Raw genomic sequence first — 19,677 nt, forward strand, 5'->3', positions numbered from 1 at the left:
CCTTTTATTCAAAAATCATATTAGACTCTTATTATTTCTAATTACTTAAATATAGATTTATTTCAGGTAATCATAAAATTGGTGAATACCTACTGCGTTCTTGCCCCCTTTCCAATTCTTAAACCTTTCATTCATTTTTTTTTTTTTTTTACCACGCTGGTAAGGAACTTCAGTACAATGCTCGTGGAAATGACAATGAAATTTTTTAAAAACTTAATAGTGGTTTAAATTTCTCAAATAACAGTAAATATCTTAAATACATTCTAAATAGAAAGGACTTATTTTCAGATTAAAAAAAAAAAGTCTTGATAAACATATATCCAAAAAGGTACATAATTTTTAAGTGTTAATCAATCCTTAGAAATTAAGATTTTGGTAGATCTTAAAGGACCCTATAATAGTAAACAAAGAAAAGACAAGAAAACTAACCTTTTTGAAGTAAACCGGGTCCCCTGTCAAGTAGCTGAGGTGGACAAACTCCATATGTAGGGTACCAAATTCAGCCAGAATGCTGCTGCCTGCAGATGCCCAGCCCCAGTTTCGCCCTACTCCACTGAATAAAAGTAAAGATAAAAAAAAAAGAGACAGGATTTGAAAAATACCAGAATACTTTTTTTAAAATCAGTACATAAATATTATATGAATCTTAGAAATAATTATGTCTAACAATAGTTTACTCACTTCTAAAATTCTATTCTTAAAATTTTTGAATAGATAATATACGTACACGTTTCAAAAAAAAAAAAAGAGTAGCTGCTGAGGTTGCTTATGTACAACCAATAACCTCATGGGATGTGGTTTCCTGGCTTGAGGTTTAGGGTCATAGTTTCATGGAACCAGTTAACTGGCCTAATAACGTGTTCTACCTCCTAGTTTGATGCATAGTGCCTGGGTCTTAAAAGATAGCAAGTGAACTTTCATAGAAGATGTAACACCATTACTACTAAAGGTATTTCAAAGCACAGAAAACGATGAAATACCCTAACTCATTCTATGAAGCCAGCATATCCCTGATACCAAAACCAGTGACAGACAGCACAAAAAAGGAAAATTACAGACCTATATTCCTCATGAACATAGACGCAAAAATCCTCAACAAAATTCTGGCCAACACAATCCAACAACGTATCAAAAAAAAAAATTCACCATGACCAAGTGGGACTTATACCAGGTACGCAGGGATTGGTTCAACATTAGGAAAATAATTAACATAATCCACCATGTAAATAAAACAAAAGACAAGAATCACATGATTTTATCAACTGATGCGAAAAAGGCATTCGACAAAGTCCAATACCCATTCATGATAAAAACTCTCAGCAAGATAGGAATAGAAGGAAAATTCCTCAACATAATAAAGGGCACTTATGCAAAGCCAACAGCCAACATCATCCTTAACGGAGAGATTCTGAAAGCATTCCTCTTGAGAATGGGAATCAGACAAGAATGCCCCTTATCACCACTCTTATTCAACATTGTGCTGGAGGTCCTAGCCAGAGCAATTAGGCTAGATAAAGAAATAAAGGGCATCCAGATGGGTAATGAAGAAGTAAAAGTATCTCTATTTGCAGATGACATGATCTTATACACAGAAAACCCTAAGGAATCCTAAAAAAAACTACTGAAACTAATAGAAGAGTTCACCAGAATATCAGGTTACAAGATAAACATACAAAAATCAGTTGGATTCCTCTACACCAACAAAAAGAACATCGAAGAGGAAATCACCAAATCAATACCATTCACAGTAGCCCCAAGAAGATAAGACACTTAGGAATAAATCTAACCAGGGACGTAAAAGATCTATACAAAGAAAACTACAAGACACTACTGCAAGAAACCAAGAGACCTACATAAGTGGAAAAACATACCTTGCTCATGCATAGGAAGACTTAACATTGTAAAAAATGCCTATTCTACCAAAAGCCATCTGTATACACAATGCAATTCCAATCCAAATTCCATTTTTTAACGAGATGGAGAAACAAATCATCAACTTCATACGGAAAGGGAAGACGCCCCGGATAAGTAAGGCATTACCGAGAAAGAACAACAAGGTGGGAGGCCTCACTCTACCTGATTTTAGAACCTATTATACCGCCACAGTAGTCAAAACAGCCTGGTACTGGTACAATAACAGACACATAGACCAATGGAACAGAATTGAGAATCCAGATATAAATCCATCCACGTATGAGCAGCTGATATTTGACAAAGTCCCAATGTCAGCTAACTGGGGGAAAGATTGCCTTTTTAACAAATGGTGCTGGCATAACTGGATATCCATCTGCAAAAAAATGTAACAAGATCCATACCTCACTCCATGCACAAAAACTAACTCCAAATGGATCAACGGCCTAAGCATAAAGTCTAAAACGATAAAGATCATGGAAGAAAAAATAGGGACAACATTAGGAGCCCTAATACATGGCATAAATAGATTACAAAACATTACTAAAAATGCCAAAGAGAAAGTAAATAACTGGTAGCTCCTAAAAATCAAACACCTATGCTCACCCAAAGACTTCACCAAAGGAATAAAAAGACTACCTACAGACCGGCAAAAAGTTTTCAGCTATGACGTTTCCAACCAGCACCTGATCTCTAACATCTACATAATTCTGCTAAAATTCAACCACAAGAAGACAAATAGCCCAATTAAAAAATGGGCAAAGGATATGAACAGGTACTTCACTAAAGAAGACATTCAGGAAGCTAACAGATACGTGAGGAAACACTCTCCATCATTAACCATTAGAGAAATACAAATCAAAACTACAACGAGATTCCATTTCACTCCAGCAAGGCTGGCATTAATCCAAAAAGCACAAAATAATAAATGTTGGAGAGGTTGTAGAGAGACTGGAACACTTATACAGTGCTGTTGGGAATGTCAAATGGTACAACCACTTTGGAAATCGATTTGGCGCTTCCTTAAAAAGCTAGAAATTGAACTACCATATGATCCAGTAATTCCACTCCCTGGAATATATCCTAGAGAAATAAGGGCCTTTATATGAACAGATACACGCACACCCATGTTCACTGCTGCAGACTTCACAATAGCAAAAAGTTGGAAGCAACCAAGGTGCCCATGAACGGATGAATGGATAAACTATGGTATATTCACACAATGGAATACTATGCACCAATGAAGAACCATGTTGAATCCCTGAAACATTTCATAACATGGAGAAAACTGGAAGACATTATGCTGAGTGAAATCAGTCAATTGCAAAAGGACAAATATTGTGTAAGACAACTGTTATAAGAACTGGAGAAACAGTTTAACCAGAGAAGAAAATACTCTCTGATGGTTATGGGGGGGGGGGCAGGAGGGAGGGAGAGGGGTATTCACTAATTAGATAGTAGATAGTTTCATTTTCGGTGAAGGGAAAGACAATACACAATACAGAAGAGGTCAACACAAATGGACTAAACCAAAAACAAAGAAGTTTCCTCAATAAACACTTCAAAGGCCAGCGTAGCAGGAGCAGGGGTTTGAGGACCATGGTTTCAGGGAACATCTAAGTCAATTGGCAGAATAAAATCTATCAAGAAAACATTCTGCATCCACTTTGGAGAGTGGCGTCTGGGGTCTTAAACGCTTGCAAGTGGCCATCTAAGATGCATCAATTGGTCTCAACCCACCTGGAACAAGGAAGAATGAAGAACACCAAAGACACAAAATAATTACGAGCCTAAGAGACAAAAAGGTCCCCATAAACCAGAGACTACATCAGTCTGAGACCAGAAGAGCTAGATGGTACCTGGCCACAAGCGATGACTGCCCTGACAGGGAACTCAACAGAGAAACCCCAAGGGAGCAGGAGAGCAGTGGGACACAGGCCCCAAATTCTCATAAAAAGACCAGACTTAATGGTCAGGCTGGGACTAGAGGGACCCCGGAGGCCATGGACCCCAGACCTTGTGTTACCCCAGGGCAGGAACCATTCCCAAAGCCAACTCTTCAGACAGGGATTAGACTGGAATAGGGGATGGAAAGAGACTGGTGAAGAACAAGCTTCTTGGATCAAGTGGTCACATGAGACTATGTTGGCATTTCCTGTCTGGAGGGGGAGATGAGAGGGCATAAGGGGCCAAAAGCTACCCAAATTGACGTGAGGAAAGAGAGTGAAGGGAAGTACTGTGCTATCTCATCAGAGGGAGAGCAATTAGGTGTGTATGGCAAGGTGTATGTAAATTTTTGTATGAGAGGCTGACCTGATTTGTAAACTTTCACTTACAGCACAATAAAAATTAATTAAAAAAAAAAAAAAAAGATAGCAAGTGTCCATTCACGGCACAACAATTGGTCTGTATTCACCTAGAGCAACAGAGGAAGGAGGAGAGTCAGGAATAGAAGGAGGATATGGAATGTGTGCCTAATTGGCCCCATGAACAAATGGCTCCTTTGCCATGTGACCAGAAGAACTAGATGTTGCCTGGCTATTATTATTAAACACTTTCATCCAAGATTCTAGAGGAGAATCCTGATAAAAAGGGGTAAAATGCAGACCAGAATTTAAAATTCTCATGAACTACAGATGTCCTGAAGCCCTGAAGGCTGGAGGAATCCCTGAAACTACTGCCTAGAGGTAAAACTTAAACCAAAAATATTCCCTGAAGTCTCCTTAAGACCAAACAATAGTTTAGCTTAACTAGTAAAAAAAGGTCTGCCTTGAGCACTGGGCTCTTCTAAGAACTATCTGTATGAGATTAAATTGACTACAGCAACTTGAAAGATTAGACAGGAACCTTAGGGGGCAGTGAATTTATGTTAATGCAGGAGGAATAATTCAGAAAAGAAGGGTGAGAAAGGTTGCACAACTCAAAGAATGCAATCAGTGTCACTAAATGGTATATGTAGACTCTGATGAATTGGTGTATGTTTTGCAGTATATATTTTCAACAGCAATAAAATTTTAAAAAATGAAAATGGAGGAGGCGGGGCCAAGATGGCGGACTAGGTAGACACTACCTCGGATCCCTCTTGCAACAAAGACTCGGAAAAACAAGTGAATCGATAACATACATAACAATCTACGAACCCTGAACAACAAACACAGATTTAGAGATGGAAAACGAACAAATACGGGGAAGCAGCAACTGTTTTTGGAGCCTGGAGCCAGCATCCCAGTCAGTGGATTTTCTGGAAAAGCTAGTTTCCCAGTGATGGCTCGGAGACAGCAGTCCAAATCAAACCACATAAAGAAGCAGACCATGACAGCTTCTACAACCCCCCAAACAAAAGAATCAAAATCTTTCCCAAATGAAGATACAATCCTGGAATTATCAGATACAGAATATAAAAAACTAATTTACAGAATGCTTCAAGACATCAGAAACGAAATAAGGCAAACTGTAGAAAAAGCCAAGGAACACACTGATAAAACAGTTGAAGAACTCAAAAAGATTATTCAAGAACATAGTGGAAAAATTAATAAGTTGCAAGAATCCATAGAGAGACAGAATGTAGAAATCCAAAAGATTAACAATAAAATTACAGATTTAGACAATGCAATAGGAAGTCAGAGGAGCAGACTTGAGCAATTAGAATGCAGACTGGGACATCTGGAGGACCAGGGAATTAACACCAACACAGCTGAAAAAAAATCAGATAAAAGAATTTAAAAAAATGAAGTAACCCTAAGAATCATGTGGGACTCTATCAAGAAGGATAACTTGCGTGTGACTGGAGTCCCAGAACAGGGAGGGAGGACAGAAAACACAGAGAAAATAGCTGAAGATCTCCTGACAGGAAACTTCCATGACATCATGAAAGACGAAAGGATATCTATCCAAGATGCTCATCGAACCCCATTTAAGATTGATCCAAAAAGAAAAACACCAAGACATATTATCATCAAACTTGCCAAAAAAAAGATAAAGAGAAAATTTTAAAAGCAGCCAGGGAGAAAAGAAAGGTCTCCTTCAAGGGAGAATCAATAAGAATAAGTTCAGACTACTCAGCAGAAACCATGCAGGCAAGAAGGCAATGGGACGACATATACAGAGCGCTGAAGCAGAAAAACTGCCAGCCAAGGATCATATATCCAGCAAAACTCTCTCTGAAATATGAAGGCGAAATTAAGATATTTACAGATAAACACAAGCTTAGAGAATTTGCAAAAACCAAACCAAAGCTACAAGAAATACTGAAGGAAATTGTTTGGTCAGAAAACCAATAATATCAGATACCAGCACAACACAAAGTCACAGAACAGAACATCCTGATATCAACTCAAATAGGGAAATCACAAAAACAAATTAAGATTAATTCAAAAAAAAAAAAATGTTCAAAACAGGGAATCACTGAAGTCAATATGTAAAAGATCACAATAATCAAAAAGAGGGACTAAATACAGGTGGCATAGAACTGCCATATGGAGAGGGATACAAGGCGATATACGACAATACAAGTTAGGTTTTTACTTAGAAAAATAGGGGTGAATATTAAGGTAACCACAAACAGGTATAACAACTCCATAACTCAAGACAAAAGCCAAGAAAAACGTAACGACTCAACAAACATAAAGTCAAACACTACGAAAATGAGGATCTCACAATTTACTAAAAACGTCTCAGCACAAAAAAGTATGTAGAAAAATGAAATTGTCAACAACACACATAAAAAGGCATCAAAATGACAACACAAAACACTTATTTATCTATAATTACGCTGAATGTAAATGGACTAAATGTACCAATAAAGAGACAGAGAGTCTCGGACTGGATAAAGAAACACGATCCGTCTATATGCTGCCTACAAGAGACACACCTTAGACTTAGAGACACAAACTAAAACTCGAAGGATGGAAAAAAATATATCAAGCAAACAATAAGCAAAAAAGAGCAGGAGTAGCAATATTAATTTCTGACAAAATAGACTTTAGACTTAAATCCACCACAAAGGATAAAGAAGGACACTACATAATGATAAAAGGGACAACTGATCAGGAAGACATAACCATATTAAATATTTATGCACCCAATGACAGGGCTGCAAGATACATAAATCAAATTGTAACAGAACTGAAAAGTGAGATAGACACCTCCACAATTATAGTAGGAGACTTCAACACACCACTTTCGGAGAAGGACAGGACATCCAGTAAGAGGCTCAGTAGAGACACAGAAGACCTAATTACAACAATCAACCAACTTGACCTCATTGAGTTATACAGAACTCTCCACCCAACTGCTGCAAAGTATACTTTTTTTTCTAGCGCACATGGAACATTCTCTAGAATAGACCACATACTAGGTCATAAAACAAACCTTTGCAGAATCCAAAACATCGAAATATTACAAAGCATCTTCTCAGACCACAAGTCAATAAAACTAGAAATCAATAACAGAAAAACTAGGGAAAAGAAATCAAATACTTGGAAATTGAACAATACCCTCCTGAAAAAAGACTGGGTTATAGAAGACATTAAGGAGGGAATAAGGAAATTCATAGAATGCAACGAGAATGAAAATACTTCCTATCAAAACCTCTAAGACACAGCAAAAGCAGTGCTCAGAGGCCAATTTATACCGATAGATGCACACATACAAAAAGAAGAAAGAGCCAAAATCAGAGAACTGTCCCTATAATTTGAACAAATAGAAAGTGAGCAACAAAAGAATCCATCAGGCACCAGAAGAAAACAAATAATAAAAATTAGAGCTGAACTAAATGAATTAGAGAACAGAAAAACAATTGAAAGAATTAACAAAGCCAAAAGCTGGTTCTTTGAAAAAATTAACAAAATTGATAAACCATTGGCTAGACTGACTAAAGAAATATAGGAAAGGAAACAAATAACCCGAAGAAGAAACGAGATGAGCCACATCACAACAGACCCAACTGAAATTAAAAGAATCATATCAGATTATTATGAAAAATTGTACTCTCACAAGTTTGCAAACCTAGAAGAAATGGATGAATTCCTGGAAAAACACTACCTACCTAAACTAACACACTCAGAAGTAGAACAACTAAATAGACCCATAACAAAAAAAGAGATTGAAACAGTAATCAAAAAACTCCCAACAAAAAAAAAAAAGCCCTGGTCTGGACGGCTTCACTCCAGAGTTCTACCAAACTTTCAGAGAAGAGTTAACACCACTACTACTAAAGGTATTTCAAAGCATAGAAAATGACAGAATACTACCCAACTCATTCTATGAAGCCACCATTTCCCTGATACCAAAACTAGGTATGAAGCCGCCATCTCCCTGATACCAAAACTAGGTAAAGACATTACAAAAAAAGAAAATTACAGACCTATATCCCTCATGAACATAGATGCAAAAATCCTCAACAAAATTCTAGCCAATAGAATTCAACAACATATCAAAAAAATAATTCACCACAATCAAGTGGGATTTATACCAGGTATGCAAGGCTGGTTTAATATCAGAAAAACCATTAATGTAATCCACCACATAAATAAAACAAAAGACAAAAACCACATGATCTTATCAATTGATGCAGAAAAGGCATTTGACAAAGTCCAACACCCATTTATGATAAAAACTCTCAGCAAAATAGGAATTGAAGGAAAATTCCTCAACATAATAAAAGGCATCTACGCAAAGCCAACAGCCAACATCACTCTAAATGGAGAGAGCTTGAAAGCATTTCCCTTGAGAACGGGAATCAGACAAGGATGCCCTTTATCACCGCTCTTATTCAACATCATGCTAGAAGTCCTAGCCAGGGCAATTAGGCTAGACAAAGAAATAAAGGGCATCCGGATTGGCAAGGAGGAAGTAAAATTATCTCTATTTGCAGATGACATGATCTTATACACAGAAAACCCTAAGGAATCCTCCAGAAAACTACTGAAACTAATAGAAGAGTTTGGCAGAGTCTCAGGTTATAAGATAAACATACAAAAATCACTTGGATTCCTCTACATCAACAAAAAGAACATCGAAGAGGAAAACACCAAATCAATACCATTCACAGTAGCCACCAAGAAGATAAAATACTTAGGAATAAATCTTACCAAGGATGTAAAAGACCTATACAAAGAAAACTACAAAGCTCTACTACAAGAAATTAAAAAGGACATACTAAGTGGAAAAGCATACCTTGCTCATGGATAGGAAGACTTAGCATAGTAAAAATGTCTATTCTACCCAAAGCCATCTATACATACAATGCACTTCCGATCCAAATTCCAATGTCATTTTTTAAGGGGATAGAGAAACAAATCACCAATTTCATATGGAAGGGAATGAAGCCTCGGATAAGCAAAGCATTACTGCAAAAGAAGAAGAAACTGGGAGGCCTCACTCTACCTGATCTCAGAACCTATTATACAGCCACAGTAGTCAAAACAGCCTGGTACTGGTACAACAGGCACATAGACCAATGAACAGAATTGAGAACCCAGATATAAAACCATCCACATATGAGCAGCTGATATTTGACAAAGGCCCAGTGTCAGTTAATTGGGGAAAAGATAGTCTTTTTAACAAATGGTGCTGGCATAACTGGATATCCATTTGCAAAAAAATGAAACAGGACCCATACCTTACACCATGCACAAAAACTAACTCCAAGTGGATCAAAGACCTAAACATAAAGACTAAAACGATAAAGATCATGGAAGAAAAAATAGGGACAACGTTAGGAGCCCTAATACAAGGCATAAACAGAATACAAAACATTACTAAAAATGATGAAGAGAAACCCGATAACTGGGAGCTCCTAAAAATCAAACACCTATGCTCATCTAAAGACTTCACCAAAAGGGTAAAAAGACCACCTACAGACTAGGAAAGAATTTTCAGGTATGACATCTCCGACCAGCGCCTGATCTCTAAAATCTATATGATTCTGTCAAAACTCAGCCACAAAAAGACAAACAACCCAATCAAGAAGTGGGCAAAGGATATGAACACACACTTCACTAAAGAAGATATTCAGGCAGCTAACAGATACATGAGAAAATGGTCTCGATCATTAGCCATTAGAGAAATGCAGATTAAAACTACGATGAGATTCCATCTCACTCCAACAAGGCTGGCATTAATCCAAAAAACACAAAATAATAAATGTTGGAGAGGCTGCGGAGAGATTGGAACTCTTATACACTGCTGGTGGGAATGTCAAATGGTACAACCACTTTGGAAATCCATCTGGCGTTATCTTAAACAGTTAGAAATAGAACTACCATACAACCCAGAAATCCCACTCCTCGGAATACACCCTAGAGAAACAAGAGCCTTCACACAAACAGATATATGCACACCCATGTTTACTGCAGCTCTGTTTACAGTAGCAAAAAGCTGGAAGCAACCAAGGTGTCCATCAACGGATGAATGGGTAAATAAATTGTGGTATATTCACACAATGGAATACTACGCATCGATAAAGAACAGTGACGAATCTGTGAAACATTTCATAACATGGAGGAACCTGGAAGGCATTATGCTGAGCGAAATCAGTCAGAGGCAAAAGGACAAATGTTGTATAAGACCACTATTATAAGATCTTGAGAAATAGTATAAACTGAGAAGAACGCATACTTTTGTGGTTACGAGGGGGGGACGGAGGGAGGGAGGGAGAGGGTTTTTTTACTGATTAATAAGCAGATAAGAACTGCTTTAGGTGAAGGGAAGGTGAACACTCAATACATGGAAGGTCAGCTCAACTGGACTGGACTGGACCAAAAGCAAAGAATTTTCTGGGATAAACTGAATAATTCAAAGGTCAGCGGAGCAAGGGCGGGGGTTTGGGAACCATGGTTTAAGGGGACTTCTAAGTCAATTGGCAAAATAATTCTATTATGAAAACATTCTGCATCCCACTTTGAAAGGTGGCGCCTGGAGTCTTAAATGCTAACAAGCGGCCATCTAAGATGCATCAACTGGTCTCAACCCACCTGGATCAAAGGAGAATGAAGAACACCAAGGTCACACGACAACTAAGAGCCCAAGAGACAGAAAGGGCCACATGAACCAGAGACCTACATTATCCTGAGACCAGAAGAACTAGTTGGTGCCCGGCCACAATCGATGACTGCCCTCACAGGGGGCACAATAGAGAACCCCTGAGGGAGCAGGAGATCAGTGGGATGCAGACCCCAAATTCTCATAAAAAGACCATGACCCGGTGGTCATGGTCCCCAAACCTTTTGTTGGCACAGGACAGGAACCATCCCCGAAGACAATTCATCAGACATGAAAGGGACTGGACAGTGGGTGGGAGAGAGATGCTGATGAAGAGTGAGCTAATTATATCAGGTGGACACTTGAGACTGTGTTGGCATCTCCTGTCTGGAGGGGGCATGGGAGGATAGAGAGAGTTGGAGGCTGGCAAAGTTTTCACGAAAGGAGAGACTGGAAGGGCTGACTCATTAGGGGGAGAGCAAGTGGGAGTAAGGAGTAAGATGTATATTAACTTATATGTGACAGACTGACTTGATTTGTAAACGTTCACTTGAAGCTCAATAAAAGTTAATAAAAAAAAAAGTGTTGGGAAAGAAAAAAAAATGAAAATGTAAAAAAGTATACTGTAAAAGTACTTCCTGCACCCCGGTATCATCCCCCTTCACCCCACCAGGCCCCACAGATAATGACTTTCATTAGTTTCTTATACAATAATACGTAGTTTTTATATATATGTAAACAATCCTAATACATATTTCTACTTTCCACCTTTTTCACACAAAACATAGCAAACTATACTTACTGCTCTGTATCTTGCATTTTACTCTTAAAGACATCCAGTGATCTCAGGTGTCTTCCTAACAGTTTACGAATGGCTTTCTTTCTTTTTTTTTAAACAATATTCCACAACATCAATAATTCCCAACTTGAACGCTTCATCACAGAGGTATATGAAAATGTGTGGGAGCATTCTGGGGTACTTCAAACCTTGGCGGTATAACGTGTACTTATCAGGCTGAGGTCAAAGATATAAAATGCCTGTATGGTCAGGACAGCACCATACAATAACCGCCCAGCCCCAAACGCCAGTACTGTCTGCGTGAGAACCGCTACACTACACAGACATTCAATCGCCCACTGATCAGTCCTTGAGATACTTCCAATATTCTGCTAGTATGAAAACTCTGCAGTGAAGAATTCTGCGCACATCTCCCATTTGTACAGATGCATATCTAGGACACACTCCTGTTTTGTTTCTGTTGTTGCTGTTTGTTTTTATATTAGCATGCCTTGTAATTTTTTATTGGAAGCCGAACTATGAAAATTTGAAGCTTTAGATGTTATCTTCTAAGAATATTAGGTTTCTTCTGGAAGCAGGAAGAGTACAGGCAGATTGCCTTGGTTTTAGGCTTTCTTGGGGATGACCTATTTCAATTTTACCCTTACTCCTAGGGAACAGCCCCTTAGGTCTCACTTGAAAGCCTGGGGTTTTACCTTTAAGGCACCCTGAAACTCTTATTTAACGTCTGTCTCTCCAGTACCATGTGGCTGCTAAAATCTCCCCTTAGCCCTTTTGCCTTCAGCTACTGTTTCTGCTGGGTTTGAGTCTTGCCCTCCTCAGATAAGGAATCAGCCAGCGAGTTGAAAGGAATTTGTACAAAAATTTCGGGGCTCATCCTCTGCTGTTTTCTCCTTTCTGAGATCTTGTTCCTGATGTCTCAGTCATTTTGGCAGCGCCAAGCTCTGATCACTATCTTCTCAGCTCACTTTAGGTTTGGTCTCTGTTGCCCTGCACTATGACTTGGAGCATGCCCTCCGGGAAAAAGCCAACATTCCTACGGAGCTGCCCTTCTGTTAGGATCGTAGCCCCTTGAGTCTTGCCTGTATTGTTTCCAATGCCTTCAAATCACTTGTTGTTATATATTTTGTGTAGCATTAATGATTGGTTGAAACTGGAAATCTAGATTAATTATTCAAACAGTAAAACTCACAGGTTAAATTATTCCTACTAAAACTCTAAACCATATTCTAGCGTATATTCTAACCCTAAGGAAGAAGCAAAAATATAAGTGTTTTTCTTATTTTATATCAACTTTTATACTGCCAATTCAATATGCTATATTTTACTTAGCTGTGCTAAGAAAACATTAAAATAGATATGAGGACACATCACTACTTTGCAACCATTCCTTCTTTATTAAGTGCTATTTTTACATTGTCCTCAAAAAATATGGTAGGCAAATACTACTAACAGATTTTCATAGCTGTGAGAATCAAGAAAGAAATATAGGTATAGTAACTATGTAGAAAGACATTAATTTAACAAATATTAAGTACTTACTACATGTTCGCACAGTGGTTAAAGCAACTGACTGCTAACTGAAAGGCTGGTGGTTCAAAACCACCAGCGGCTCCATGAGAGAAAGATGTGGCAGTCTGCTTCTGTAGAGACTGACAGCCTAGGAAATCGTATGGGGCTGCTATGAGCCAGAATCGACTCGACAGTGGAGTGTATGTTAGAGTTCCTAGATGGCATCAACGGTTAAGCTCTTGGCTGCTAACCAAAAAGGTTGAAGGTGTGAATCCACTTACAGACACCTCCGAAAAAAGGCCTGGTGATCTACTTTCAAAAAATCAGCCATTGAAAACGCTACGAAGAACAGCTCTACTCTGACATACATGGGGTCACCATGAGTTGCAACTGACTCGACAGCAACTGACAACAACTAACTGGTATATGTTAGATGAGGCATTGGTGGTTCAGTGAAAGAATTCTCACCTTCCATGCAAGAGACCCAGATTCGATTCCAGCCAATGTACCTCATATGCAGCCACCAGCACTTGTCAGTGGAGGCTTGTATGCTGCTAAGACGCTGAACAGGTTTCAGCAGAGCTTCCAGGCTAACATGGACTAAGAAGAAAGGCCTGGCAATCTACTTCTGAAAATCAGCCAATGAAATCTCTATGGATCACAATAATCTAAAACTGATCGGGGAATGGTGCCAGCTGGGCAGTGTTCCATTTCGTTGTGCATGGGGATGCCATGAGTCGGAGGCTGACTCCACACAGCTAACAACAACATATGTTAGACACTATGCACTGGGAGATACAGTGGTGAACTTCACAGAAAACTTGCCTGGTGTTATGATAAATAAGACCATGCATCACCCCCCAATTTCCTTACATGTATTTTAAACCATTTGATATTGTCCCACAGGTCATTGGCTCTGCTCTTTCCCTCATCCAGCTTTTCATTTTTCATTCTGTGCTTCAGTTCGAGTGGTTTCTATTGCTATGTCTTCAAGCTCACTGATCTTTTTTGAGGTAGTGTCAAATCTCCTGTTAAGCTTAAGGTTGTCAAGTGAATTTTTTATTTCATATATTATTCTTTTCAGCTCTAGAAGTTCCATTTGGTTCATTTAAAAATTTCCCTCCTTCTTATATCCACATTTCCCTTTAAATCCTTCAGCAAAATTTACAATATCTATTTTAAAGTCCTTTACTGCTATTTCCATTATCTGTTACTTCTGTGTCTATTTCTATTGCCAGATTTTTCTCCTGAATATGGGTTAAACTTCCTGCTTCTTTAAAGTCTGTATTTTGTTTTCTTCCTTTAAAGTATGTTCAATTTTCTTTTGACAGGCAGTTAAATAATTTGGGGATAGCTCAGTTCTTTCAAGATGCGTTTTAGGCTTTGCCAGGGCAATTCTACAGTTGCCTTTATTCTATGGCTAATTTAGCTCTTTACTAAAGCATGACCTTCTAGAGTTCCAATTCAATGTCCTGAGTATTCAAAAAGATTTATTCTTTAACTGCTCATCTAATTAAATTCTTTTATCAGTTCTTATGGTTTTTAATTGATCTTTTGTCCAGGCAATCATACAATCTATAATTAATTTTGTTTCCATCCCAGTATCTTTATTTCCTTTTCCTATCTGGTTACATTTGCTCAACCTTCCAGTTAATCTTAAACAGTGCTTTGTTCTTGATTTTAATGGGACATCGCTAATGTTTCATTAAGTCTGTTTTTTAATGAAGGCTATACAACTTTTGAAAAGACATAACTTATTGTCAGGAAGGAAAATTTATTAGAAATATGTTCCCTAAATTAATTTATAAATTTAATACAAACCCAACTGAAATATAGAAGATAAAAAGAAACAGGCAAAATATTCTAAATTTCATATGAAAAAATAAGTATGTGAGAATAGCTAAGAGAATTCTGAAAAGTGGGATACTGAAGGGACCAGTACTACCAGGCAGTAAAGCACATTACCACATTATGATAATTAAATCAACATATATAAGAATTAAAACACACTAATCAATACAACAGAAAACAGACTAATATAATACAGAAATACTTCTTATACTTTATTATATTTCATCATAAAATTACTACTTCAGTGGGAAAAGAGGGATTTTACAATTAATAATGTCAGAGCAATAATCTAAGCATCTCAAAAAAATAAAAGCTCAATTTCTACCTTTCCTCTTATACAATAAAATCCAGATGGATCAAGGATATACATAAAAAAAAAACACTTGTACTAAAAAAGAAATTTTGAAGAAACAATTCCTATAAACAGTAGCAACAAAAGTTGCAATACACATGACAAAGTATTAATTAAGCTAATATACAAAAAGATCTTAAGAACTGATCTAAAAAAGATCCAGTAGAAAACAGGCAAAGGACATAAAAAGGCTGTCCACTGAATAAAATATACTCAATACCACTCAAAAATCAATGATACAAAAATTAAAGCAAGATTTCATTTTCTACCTGATAAATAAAAATAAACAGTAGTTGCAAAATGTCAGAAAAGAGGCATTCTCACACACTTTCTGTGGAAATGTCAACTGGCATATCCGTTGGAGGGCAGTATCTATCAATACAAAAAAATGCATAAACTCTGATCTAGTATTTCTATCACTAGAGTACCCCACAGGTATACTCAAACCTGTATGTATATGTATAACCCAGTGCCGTCTATATACACATGATTCTCAACTTAGGCAGGATATTCCTTCCAGCATTTTTTAACAACAAAACTGGAAATAATCTTAAAATTCATTTAAACAACTTACAATATTTTCATAATAATTTATGAAGCTCTTAAAAAGAATGAGGTGAATATACATGAAGTGTTGATAAGAAACAACCCTCAAGATCTATTGTTAGATTAAAAAGACAATAATACTTATAAGGGCATACATGCTTATATAACACGTCTGCAAGGACATCCTGTTGTTAGTTGCTGTGGAGCGGATTCTGTCTTAGAAACTTAATAGCAGTTTCCGTGAAGGACTAGGTATTTGAGATACCAAGTTTACTTTGTAATGAATACGTGTGGTTTGAATTTTTAACCAAGTATTACTTTTTCCAGTTTAAAAATCTAGCTAAATAAAAAGAGAAGAAGAAAAGGAAGGAGAGTGTAGAGGACAAAGAAAGAGGTTTAGAGGGTATTTCAGGATTGCTTGTGTAGTCTAAGGGGAAGGAAGAAGAAACAGTAAGAATAGTGGATTCTGATTCCTACTGAGAAGTGGGTAGCCAGCATGATAAAGTATGCTTATTTAATAAAAAAAAAAAAAAGATCACATTTTTGTGCATGTTGCTTTTTCACTTAATATATCACATTTTCCTTTTTCAGAAATTCACTTTTACACCACCATTTTCAATGGCTGTATCGTATTCACTGTACGGAAGAGCCAATCCTTTGTATTTAATGTGTTTCATTCTGTTTTCACTAGTATAAACAGCACTGCCATGAACATTCTCACAACTAAATTTTTGTACATACTCTTACTTCATTAAGATAAATTTCCAGACGTAAAATTACAAGGTCAAAGGGCAAGCATATTTCAAAGTTCTGAAACCTACTTGTCCATCTGCCCTCTGAGTTATTCCAGTTTCCAATTCCAACAGCCTATGTGTGAGTTTTCATTTCTTCACTCTTGCCAGTCCTACATCATTCTCTTTTCATCAATTTGAAAGGTAAGAAAATGGTAACATTTTAAAACTAAATTTTTTTAATTACTAAAGGGGCTTAAGATTTTTTATGTTTATCTCTCAAAAATACTTTTCTTTTGAATTACCTACTCATTTATTCTGCAGCTTTTTAAATTAAATAATAATAGCATTTTTATTAATAGCCTACACAAATTATAAGAATGATACTCTTATTCTACTACCATTACTGCTACTAAAATTTCTTCCTAGTTTGTTACTTACTTAAAATTTTATTTATGATGTTTCATAATATTGTTAAGTTCAACATGCTTACAAAATTCATCAAGGGAACAGAGCATATGTTTAAAACTTAAATATTTACTTTGGTAAAACTCTGTCAAAAATATGCTTTCTCTGCCTCTTAGATTGGGTTCTCCAAATTTTAAGTTGTAAAATATTCTTAGAGATCCTAATTTTTACCTACTTAATCCTCCTTGAATAATGAGAGATTAATCCAAGTTAATTCCAGAATACTTGCTTGTGCTCATGCAGTACCTGTACACAGACCAAGAGGCAGTCAGTCAAACAGAACAAGGGGATACCGTGTGGTTTAAAATCAAAAAGGTGTGCGTCAGGATTGTATCCTTTCACCACACTTATTCAATTTGTATGCTGAGCATATAATCTGAGAAGCTGGACTATATGAAGAAGAACAGCGCATCATGATTGGAGGAAGACTCATTAACAACCTGCGTTAGGCAGATGACACAATCTTGCCTGCTGAAAGCAAAGGGGACTTGAAGTACCTACTGATGAAAATCGAAGACTGCAGCCTTCAGTATGGATTACACTTCAGCATAAAGAAAACAAAAATCCTCACAACTGGACCAGTGAGCAATATTATGATAAATGGAGAAAATACTGATGTTGTCAAGGATTTCATTTTACTTGGATCCACAATCAACACTCATGGAAGGAGCAGTCAAGAAATCAAACAATGTGTTACATTTGGCAAATTTGCTGCAAAAGACCTCTTGAAGTGTTAAAAAGCAAAGATGTCACTTTGAGGACTAACGTGTGCCTGATCCAAGCCATGGTATTTTCAATAGCCTTATATGTGTGCCAAAACTGGATAAGGAATAAAGAAGACTGAAGGAGAATTGTTGCCTTTGAATTACAGTGCTGGCAAAGAATATTAAATGTACCATGGACTTCTGGAAGAAGAAACAAATCTGTCTTGGAAGAAGTACAGCCAGAATGCTCCTTACATGCAAGGATGGTGAGACTTCATCTCATGTACTTTGAATATGTTATGAGGAGGGACCAGTACCTGGAGAAGGTATCATGCCTGGTAAAGAGTCAGCAAAAAAGAGGAAGACTCTCAACAAGATGGACTGACACAGTGGCTGCAACAATGGGCTGAAACATAGCAATGATTTTGAGGATGGCACAGGACCGGGCAGTGTTTCGTTCCCTTGTACATAGGGTCATTATGAGTCGGATCAACTCAACAACACGTAACAACAACAACAATCCAAAATAGATATTTATCTAAAATCGCAGTAGATGATTTCTTCTTAGACAATTAAACCCTCAGTGAATCTTGGATGATAACAGAATTCCTTCTGTGGTCATACATAACCTGAAAAAATTCAGTGATATAGCAGTTTGAGGGGGATGTATAGGAGGCTGAAGGTGTAGGTGGGGAATTTAATCTCCGTGTGATTCCTCTTCTGATTTTCATGAAGCTTTCCACATACAGTTTTGTGCTAGGCTCAGCTTCTATTCTGATACTCAGTTTAGCTTCATTCCTTGTGTTTTTGCCGACCATGTCAGAATCATACCACTACCTATCAATCAGATTTTTGCCAGGTATAAGCACTTATCTACATGTAATCATTGCAGTCACCATGTTAAGTGCTAAGAATATAGTGGTGAACAAAACAGATATGATTTCTGGCCTCGTGGATATATATATATACACACACACACATATCAAGAGGCTTTAATGTAGTATGGGGATTAGGTATCATTGCTTTCTAATGTTGCTTTCAGCAGGGTAAAAGATTGCAAGAAAGGTGCTTCCAGTTTGTCCCATGAGTTATCCCTTGAAATTAGAGGGTTTTTGTGACATCAAGAACAAACAAATCAGTTTTAGAAGAAAGACAACCAGAATGCTCCTTAGAAACAAGGATGGCAAGACTTGGGCTCACTTACTTTGGGCAGGTCACCAGGAAATGGCTAGAGAAGGACATCACGGTTGATAAACTAGAGTGTCAGTGAAAACAAGGGAGATCCTCAATGAGACAGACTGACACAGCAGCAACAACGATGAACTCAGACATACCAATGATGGCACTGGACCAGGCAGCTTTTCCATTCTGTTATACATGGGATAACCACGAGTTGGAGCCAACTCAACAGCAAGTAACAACAGTGACGACCAGACCTTCTTTACTTGTGTCCTATATTGTCTTGCTACGTTTTCAGAGAAATAAATTTCAAGTACAGTCTCCAGGTCTTCCTTAAATTTTCTGATAACGGAGTTTATCTTAATAACCCCAAGAAGAGCCTTCCAGTTAAATATTAAGCCTCCTCACAGAAATGGCACTTTTGCCCTTTCATCAATCTCTTTACTTATAGGATTAGCTGAGACACTTGAAGGTTCAAATATACTGGTTCCCCATATTTCATCACCAGTCTTTACTTTGAAAGTCCAAGTTTCTCCCCTATGATTTCTCACTGTTGCATCTTTTTTTGGTTAAACTATTTCCTTCACTCAAGATGTTCTACCTCACACACCTGTTAACATCTTACCCATTCGCAAAAGCAAA

At 37.4% G+C, this 19,677-nt stretch overlaps 1 protein-coding gene across 1 annotated transcript in view; it reads right to left on the reverse strand.

Annotated features, from left to right (window-relative positions):
• Positions 1-19,677, reverse strand: part of MAN1A2 (mannosidase alpha class 1A member 2) — a 236,028-nt gene that overhangs the window by 85,540 nt on the left and 130,811 nt on the right. The window contains exon 7 of the mRNA XM_064282369.1: positions 430-553. Coding sequence (XP_064138439.1) covers positions 430-553 — 124 coding nt within the window. The remainder of the gene's footprint in view (positions 1-429; positions 554-19,677) is intronic.

The sequence above is a fragment of the Loxodonta africana genome, chromosome 3 (assembly GCF_030014295.1).
Source record: "Loxodonta africana isolate mLoxAfr1 chromosome 3, mLoxAfr1.hap2, whole genome shotgun sequence".
Lineage (NCBI taxonomy): Eukaryota > Metazoa > Chordata > Mammalia > Proboscidea > Elephantidae > Loxodonta > Loxodonta africana.